Consider the following 9375-nt stretch of genomic DNA (forward strand, 5'->3'; position numbering starts at 1 on the left):
CCAATCAGAGGCAATTACTTATGTCTAGTGAACCACTTAATGTCAACCAACGATGTTATCTCCTCATGCTAATTATAAAGGCCTGTCAGTATTTAACATTACGTGCTAACTGCGGCTGTCAGGTTGTGCTTCTATAGGCTGCTAATAAGCATAGAAAACAGAAACAGTTGGACATGTGGAGGGGTTGTGAAATAGACAGAGAAAGGGGGGAGAGAGAGGGGGAGGAGGAGGTGGGAGAAAGAGAGGAGGTGGGAGAGAGAGAGAGAGAGAGAGAGAGAGAGAGAGAGAGAGAGAGAGAGAGAGAATGAACAAGTCAAAAAAGACAAATACACCCCAGACAAAACTCATATAGACTGGGAGAGAAAAAGCACACCGACCAATCTCTTTACGACACCCCACCCGTAACCCTCTGAACCGACACCATGTCTGGCCGCGCTTCAAGTCTTTCCCGGGGTTGAATAGCTGAAACTGTGACACTGCGGTGGCCATCTTGGATCATGGCCCCTCAGTCAGCCCCGCAAGCTGGGACTCCCTGTAGACTGCTGTCTACATGATGGAGCAGGTGAAGCCACAGCACTCCTTGAGCAGGGTCAGGCCGGTCTTGGCGATAGGGGACGAGGCCTGCTGGTTCCGGGATGTCACTCTCCTGGAGGGGGTGGAGCCTAGGATGCCGAGGGGGCGTGGCAAAAAACAAGGAGGAAAGGAGGGAGGGGGAAATCCCGTGTAAAATACGAGGGGAAGAGGGAGGGTAGGAGGACGTAAACAATATGGAGGATACATGCTATGGGTCTTTACGGGTTCATACTGAAGTATGGGTACAATTATCGCACACACGTCAGTATAGTTACACACATCTGTGCGTGCGCACACATGCACATACTATCATGCTAACACAGACATTCACATAAACTTGAATGAATTCCATTATCCCAGTTACAACTGAAATTGATTAAAATATGTTTTGCTCAATCTAACAGACAACCCCCTGAGCATATAGATACACAGCGCTGTGACTCAGATTTCAAGTTAAGAACACAATTGAAAACACAAAGGCTTAATCTCTCCAGGAAGCATAATAAAGAGAAAAAAGTCTCTAGAAGCTTATTTTCAGATAATAATCTTCAGCAAATGACCAACCCATGGATAACATGTTAGGGTACACACAAGGAATATCAGCCCCCCAAAAAAATCAAATTACAAAAGAATTACAAACCTTTCTTCTTCAAGCTTTTAGGAAACTTTGACTTGAGGAAGTCCGCCATCTCCTTATCCTCCTCCTTCTCCCTGTGGTAAAGGAGAGCATCAAAAACAGTTATGATGGAACAGAGAATTGGAAACTTCTAATCAGAAACACTTCTCAAGAACCAAGTTTCTGTGTCTGTTAGCAGATAAATTGGAACATTTGAGTCCAGATAGCTCGGTTAACTGCATGAGTGTTACCTGTCGTACTTTCTTGCTAGCCTCGACACCACTTTCCCAGACACAACACATGATGGATCTGTTTCCTCTGCTCGCTCCAGTTCCTCACATCTCAAGCCTCCAAAACAATCAATTATCACCCCATGGCTCCCTGCTTCCTGCCTCACACCTCCCAGAATCCCTCTGGGCGCATGCATGGAGCCTGGCTTCGTTCTCAGAACTGAGGGTGCTGTTCCGACTCTCCGAATCTCGAGAACTCGAGTACACAACTACACAAGCACACTGTTAAAGGCAAGAGAGGGCGCTGCGTAGGGTCGTTATCCGGGGCTAGCGTGCTAACTCTAGTTCAGAAGAACAGCGGAATAACAGGAGAGAGGAAAAGAGAGGGAGATAGACAGAGAGAGAAAGAGGGAAGGAGAGAGAGAGAGAATAGGAGAGAGGGAGATTGACAGAGAGAGAGAGAGGAAAGGAGAGAGAGAGAATAGGATATATGGAGAAAGACAGGGAGATAGAGAGGGAAGGAGAGAGAGGGAGAATATGAGAGAGGGAGATAGACAGAGAGAGAGAGAGAGAGAGAGAGAAGGAGAGAGAGAGAGTGAGAGAATAGGAGAGGGAGATAGACAGAGAGAGAGAGAGGGAAGGAGAGAGAGAGAGAATAGAAAAGAGGGAGATAGACAGAGAGAGAGAGAGGGAAGGAGAGAGAGAGAATAGGAGAGAGGGAGATAGACAGAGAAAGAGGGAAGGAGAGAGAGAGAGAATAGGAGAGAGGGAGATAGACAGAGAGAGAGAGGGAAGAAGAGAGAGAGAGAATAGGAGAGAGGCGGACGCGTGCCTCAGCCTTTCGAACTCCACGTCGTCCACCAGGAAGTCCCTGGTCTCCACCAGCTTGTGGATCTGCTGGAGAAGCTCCTCCTCCTTCTGACGGTCTTCGCTCGACTTGTCGTTATCTGCAGAAGACAACAGGACACACCGTGTAGCCATTTAGGAATCCAAGCAACCATCTCAATGATGGGGAAGTGTGTGGGGAATAAAAAATGTGACTTCAGTGGCCGTAAAATCAAAGGAAGAACAAGATTCTAGCCTTCATGGTTCATTGTTGGGTTACACTATGGAAGTAGGTTGTCCCTCGAGACCCCCCCACTCAGCCGCAGGTGACCCTACCTGGTACGGACACCAGCTTCTGCAGCTCCTTCTTCAGGCGAGTGATCTCCTTGCACAGCTGGATGTCGTCCATCCTGCGGACAAAGGAACCGAGCGGTCGATGCCCCCGAACAGAACGGCGCTGTTCACATTGACAGGCGTTAATGACGGCGGCCATTTGCTTCCAGACTCTCGTGTGAGGAGTCAGTCAGGATTAATGGATAGTCAGTCTAGTCGGCGTGGCAGCGGGAGGTAGTATTGATCCCATATTACACACGAGATCTAGCAATCCAAACTGAAGTCAGGCCTGAAGATCATCTTTCTGTAACTGTGCTTGTCTAGGGGCTTTGTGTGATGTCTGCGCGTGTGAATGAGAGTGTATTGGGAACAGCTGATCCTATCTGATGCTCTCTGTCTGTCTATGGGATGTTTTCAGACCCCAGAGGAGCCAGTGCTGTCACTCTGTCACACACGCAGGCACACACTATCTACCTCGTCCATCACTACCTCAGTCTGTCAGATAAGGGCAGGACATTACACAGGGACATGGTACAGCACGGAAGGTCTGGAATACAGATGACACACACAGACAGTGCGTTGCTGTTATAGACTCCTCAGAATGAGAATAAATATCCATGCATTAGCTTTCAGAAGCGGAGGCCGAGGCAACCTCATTGTTACTTCAATGTGTGCCAGCTGGTGATTGTTCCGGTAGCTGAAGGGAAGGAAGAAGAGCTCCCAGACAGGGGACTGTGTTGACCGTGGTGACAACACTGACAACACTGCAGTAAACAACACATTTACTCCCCTCCCTTGCACGCTTTTTTATCTACAGCGGGCAGTCCACACTCAATATCCGTGTTCCTTTAATTCAGACGACAAGAGAGCAGGGACAGACACAGGACGTTAACGATACTGGGATTTAAATCCAGAACTTCAAGGGCGTGTGTGTGTGTGTGTGCGTGGGGGTTTAGAGAGCCTGAGGCCTTCCAGCACAGAGCCCGAGGGAACACGCGTGTCGGAGGGGACACGCGTGTCGGAGGGGACACGCGTGTCGAAGGGGAACACGCGTGTCGGAGGGGACACGCGTGTCGGAGGGGAACACGCGTGTCGGAGGGGACACGCGTGTCGGAGGGGAACACGCGTGTCGGAGGGGAACACGCGTGTCGGAGGGAACACGCGACACTCACATGTATCTGAGCTCGGACTCTCGTCGGACCAGCACGTCTCTGATCCGCTCGATCTTGAACAGCTCGCCCTCGATGTCGTCGGTGGTGATGGTGGAGTCCGCCATGGAGACCACGTCTTCCTCCGCTGCACAGGGAAAAGACAAGTCAGTTTACCCCCCGGTCGAAGTCCGACCGTCCTGCTGTTTCGCGTCGTCTTTGCCTTTTGCTACCGCTGCTTTGTATTTGTTCAGGAATGTGAAAGATGCTTCAGACAACAGACCTGCCGTCTGGCTCAGTTTTATTGTTTGAGCTAGAGAGATCAATATACCAACTCCCCCATCCTCTGCTTGCATACCTGTCTCTTTCGCACACACACACACACACACACACACACACAAACCACACTTGCACACAAAACAAAAAGCTAAGGATTCAACTGTCCCTGATAACACACACACACACACACACATCATATGAATCACTTCCACATGAATACTAGTATACAATTACAGTGTGTTGAACTGTGGCTGACAGACTCTAATGACAGACTCTAATGAGGGGGTTTCGCGAGGCTGGCGAGGCTGCAGGAGCCACTGGGCGTAGATTTATTATGAGTGTATCGCCTCTAGTTTACACACTCTTCTTGATGATTGAGCAGGCGTACAGACACACACCGACACACACACACATACAGACACACACCGACACACACACACATACAGACACCGACACACACACATACAGACACACACCGACACACACACACATACAGACACACACCGACACACACACACATACAGACACACACCGACACACACAGACACACACCGACACACACCGACACACACACACACACAGACACACACCGACACACACACACACACACCGACACACACACACATACAGACACACACCGACACACACCGACACACACAGACACACACCGACACACACCGACACACACACACACACAGACACACACCGACACACACACACACACACCGACACACACACACATACAGACACACACCGACACACACACACATACAGACACACACCGACACACACACACACAGACACACGTGTGCATGGAAACTGTGCTGGAGTGGCGGGTGGGGGCAGGATAGACACAGTGGCACAAAGACAAGATAATGCAGTATTACACCTCTGCATGGCAGTGATTCCGTAACTCAGTAATCTGTCTTTCTGTCTGTCGACAGGTTCATGGACTATTTATGGAGGGTAAGGAGTCATGTGGCTGTATCCAACAAATCACTGTGTTCTTCAACTCACACTCAGGACTCATGCTAAAGTACTGAGTGTGAGAAGTACTGGCGATGTACTGAACTCCCCCGGTGGTGAGAGACGGGAGCTGGATGGGAGCTGTAATTACACTGACAGGCTATACCAAGAGACACCCAGATGGGGGGAGGGGGGTCTGTACCAAGAGACACCCAGATGGGGGGGGGTCTGTACCAAGAGACACCCAGACAGTAAACCCTCCTCTCTTTCTCCACCTCAGCAACCCCTCTCCCCCCCGTACCTTAATCCCCAGACTACAGTCGGTGACTCATACAGCACGCAAACCAGGACCAAAAGATATGGAGGGTAATCATGTGAGTACTTACACTGCAGCAGGGGTCCCAGATCAAATATCTGCCCAGCGGAACTCTTGGTGACGCTCCCTCAACACATTCTGAGTGCACACCTTTAATTGTTGACAGCTCTGTACTGTTCAATAGCTTTGGAATAGGATCAATTCAAGACCCTTTGTAATTGGACGGTATATGTTACTATATGAAACATAGCAACGCGCAACCAATACTTTGCAAGTGAAAAACGTATTCATTAAATACATTGTTCTTACTGAGACAATTTAACGAAAGATTGTGTTAGTGTGAGAGCACCAGTCAGCTTAGACTATTTCCATCTTTTTCCTTTATCATTACCCACTAAGCAACTGACTATGTGTCAGACTATCCATACAGAAGAATACGCCATTTTCACTGATGCCTTATTGGTATGAAGTCAATGTTGTTATGTATGACCTTTCTTAGATGCAGAAGGAGAACACAGATGGCATGTATTTCAGTTCTTGCCGCACCTCGACCATTATCTCCAACTGTTCCTTCGCTTTTACCAAGCCTTCACTCGTTAGTACCGAGTCGAGCTTTGTTGTGTGTGAGAATCCCACTGACTGTGACGTGGGATGAGGTGACTTCGAAGCCTTTCTCTCTTGCGTTGCCCTCTGCCAAACACGCCAATAGCAACGCCACAATCCATCAGGCAACCAGCCAGGAAACGAGACGTTAAACTGCCCTCACCATCCACCTCCTTACATTTACATTTAGCAGACGCTCTTATCCAGAGCGACTTACAGTAAGTACAGGGACATTCCCCCCGAGGCAAGTAGGGTGAAGTGCCTTGCCCAAGGACACAACGTCATCTGACAGAGCCGGGGATCGAACCAGCAATCTTATGATTACCAGCCCGATTCCTTCACCGCTCAGCCTCCTTACAGCACTGTCAGCTGGACTGTAGAATAAATCCATCCGTCGACCTTCTAATAAAGAGACTACCGGGGGGGGGGGGGAGACTACAAAAAACAAGAAGAGAATCCCACCAACAAGCATCATATTGGCTTAGGTATTGACATGTAGAAAGAAATACAATTTCAGCTTGCCTTATTTCCCGTGAGTCTGTGCAGTTGAAGTCTGCTTGGTTCCCTAATCATCCAACGACATTCACCGTCGCTTTGACCCGTCCCAAGAGGAGGCCAAAGACTAGGAGAGCTGAACTTCCACCGACATCATCATCATCATCATCCGCTCCAGTTCATCCAATGTGCGTCCTACAATCTCTGAAGATTCTTTTCAAATGTGCTTTTATACCCTCAACTCCTTAGCCAAGACTTGGCTCACATTAGAGGTGTGTTAGGCAAGGAAGTGCACTCAGAAACAGACAAAGAACCTATTGAATCACATTTCCTCCAGCCAGGGGAGAGGACTTTGACTTTGAAGTGCAGATATCTTAGACGGGAAAGGGAAAAGAGCTGAGGGAAGAGAGCTGAGGGAAGTGGGAGAGGGAAGAGAGCTGAGGGAAGAGAGAGAGGGAAGAGAGCTGAGGGAAGAGAGAGAGGGAAGAGAGCTGAGGGAAGAGAGAGAGGGAAGAGAGCTGAGGGAAGAGAGAGAGGGAAGAGAGCTGAGGGAAGAGGGAGAGGGAAGAGAGCTGAGGGAAGAGAGAGAGGGAAGAGAGCTGAGGGAAGAGAGAGAGGGAAGAGAGCTGAGGGAAGAGGGAGAGGGAAGAGAGCTGAGGGAAGAGAGAGAGGGAAGAGAGCTGAGGGAAGAGGGAGAGGGAAGAGAGAGAGGGAAGAGAACTGAGGGAAGAGGGAAGAGAGAGAGGGAAGAGAGAGAGGGAAGAGAGAGAGGGAAGAGGGAAGAGAGAGAGGGAAGAGAGAGAGGGAAGAGAGCTGAGGGAAGAGGGAAGAGAGAGAGGGAAGAGAGAGAGGGAAGAGAGAGAGGGAAGAGGGAAGAGAGAGAGGGAAGAGAGAGAGGGAAGAGAGCTGAGGCAAGAGGGAAGAGAGAGAGGGAAGAGAGAGAGGGAAGAGAGCTGAGGGAAGAGGGAAGAGAGAGAGGGAAGAGAGAGAGGGAAGAGAGCTGAGGGAAGAGGGAAGAGAGAGAGGGAAGAGAGCTGAGGTGCATTCTAATAAGACTTGGCTTAAATGACCTGTGGGTGCTGGTGAAATGGAAAGAGAGTGTGTGATACACCGTGGAGCGTTAGTTGGCAGTTTGTCCAGTAATAATGAGTTGTGTGAAGGATTGTGCCTCCGAAACACCAAAACACATACTGTAGCTTTCTCCGCCACGCACAAAGGATGCAGATATAAATAACCGCATATCTCCAGGGGCACATTAGGCTGGGTTACTACGACAAAGCTGCCCTGATGTCGACGTGGAGACGTCAACGCAGGGAGGAAGGCTCCCTGGAAGATCGTCGCAGGAGGTTCTCTGTACCTCGACGCCTCTGTACCTCAATGCTCTGTGGAGCCCCTCCACCCACACTCACTCAAACGTCAAGTCTCCCACAAATCAATCGTCGGAACAGGAACGTGACACATCTGATGTGAGAACTGACAGTAGTTATAAAAGGACTACAAGTTGGGTTACGAGCGATACACCTTCAAGGATGTTGGGAGCCGGTGAACAGCAGGAGAGAGCTCTTCGATATACACCTCGAATTTGATTGGCTTTGTTTCTATTCAATAAATCTTGACTTTGAACAAGACGGCATTTCTTGAGCTAGATACCCTCCACTCGTCTAATACGTCCCCTCCCATCCTTTGTCTTCTCCACCTCCTCTCTTCCTAAGTTGATAACTACCCCTGACGTGTTGATTTCGAGATGCCACAACAGGTTTTCCAGGAGGGATCCCTTCGAGGTCCACTGGGAGCCTGGCCTTTCAGGACACATTACCTTGAAGACCATCACCACCTCTGGGGGCTGTCTGGGATTGGCTGGTCTGGAGGCGGTAGATGCTGACGTCCGCTGACTGTTGCATTTGGGGACCGCAACGGCGGAATGGGGAGGGGCTCTATACGAGCGGGCAGAATGGTGGTTGAAAGGGAGGGCAGGAGTGTGTGTCCCTGCCTCTGTCGTTTCTGTAAGTGTGTGTGTGTGTACGTGTGTGTGTGTACGTGTGTGTGTGCGTGTGAGGAGCCTATTCGATCTGCGCCTCTCACTTGAACTTCTCGAGTACCACGGAATCTTCTAGTTGTGCAACCAGAAGATACATGTCCTTGTAGACACAGACTCACACAAAATGGCAATCCTTAGAAATCCTTCTTACACTACTGTAGGCCCTTGTGTGAAAGCTGCCAGTCAAGACACACAGCAGCCCTCACAGCGTTTTTTAAATGAGGCTCCAATTTTGAATCTTTTTCTCCACATTTTCTTCCTTTCTTGCTTCCACTAGTGTGCTTGTACCCTCCCTAATGAGGTGGATGTCTTGCTGACTGATGGACAGGTAAGAGTTTGGTGGGCTGGTAGGAAAGGAGGCAAAGAGGAAAGGAGAGAGTGAAAGAGTTAAAGAGAAAGGGAGATAGAGGGGGAGATATAGAAACCAAAGTGTTTCTATAAGTTAGGCTCCAGTAATGTTTTACAGCTGATAAGTTATGTATAGCCTAACAGTGTCCCGTGCTCAACACGGTGAACACAAACTCTGTTATCAGCATGAACACAAGTGATTCCCGCCATGTGTAGGTGCATTTGACTTGTAATCATCAATCCTATTTTACAATCTGTACCCACATACGCACTCACGGAAGCACGCACAAACATACTGATAGATAATCAGTACCATTTACATGATTCTCTCAATTTAAATACCTGCAGGCGACTCCTAGCATCTTCAACTGACGAAGTGCAAAAGTTTGCAAATAGTATAGCTTAGTAAACAAGTAATAGGCTGCCCAATTTAAAAGATGTAAACGAATACCTGTTTTAGAAGTGTCTGTATTCCATTTAGTGCATTCCAGGGAGCCGTATTGATTTGAGGATCCTCGTTCACTTTCCATATTAGCGATTTGATTTGAACAGCTGGACAGATGCGCTCTCAAGCTTAGAGCAGCTCGCAAAAGCGGAGAGGGAAA

At 49.0% G+C, this 9375-nt stretch overlaps 1 protein-coding gene across 1 annotated transcript; it reads right to left on the bottom strand.

The window, feature by feature from the left end:
- Positions 1–546: 546 nt before the first annotated feature.
- pik3r6a (phosphoinositide-3-kinase, regulatory subunit 6a) lies at positions 547–9300 on the bottom strand. Its single transcript, XM_067259689.1, has 6 exons — positions 9222–9300; positions 3750–3873; positions 2581–2654; positions 2252–2366; positions 1214–1284; positions 547–662 (listed from the first exon to the last, which is right to left on the bottom strand). Exons 1-6 carry the CDS (start codon positions 9298–9300, stop codon positions 547–549), a joined length of 579 nt encoding a protein of 192 aa, XP_067115790.1.
- Positions 9301–9375: the final 75 nt, after the last annotated feature.

This window comes from Osmerus mordax, chromosome 21, assembly GCF_038355195.1.
Source record: "Osmerus mordax isolate fOsmMor3 chromosome 21, fOsmMor3.pri, whole genome shotgun sequence".
Lineage (NCBI taxonomy): Eukaryota > Metazoa > Chordata > Actinopteri > Osmeriformes > Osmeridae > Osmerus > Osmerus mordax.

What these genes read in the sequence shown, in the direction of transcription:
- pik3r6a (XM_067259689.1), bottom strand. Translation starts at nt 9,300, where the DNA reads ATGGAAAGTGAACGAGGATCCTCAAATCAATACGGCTCCCTGGAATGC. An exon ending in GTGGAGTTCGAAAGGCTGAG is followed by an intron (nt 1,285 to 2,251) that starts GCACGCGTCCGC and finishes CCTTTACCACAG; the next exon opens with GGAGAAGGAGGAGGATAAGG. An exon ending in TAAAAGCTTGAAGAAGAAAG is followed by an intron (nt 663 to 1,213) that starts GTTTGTAATTCT and finishes TCGGCATCCTAG; the next exon opens with GCTCCACCCCCTCCAGGAGA.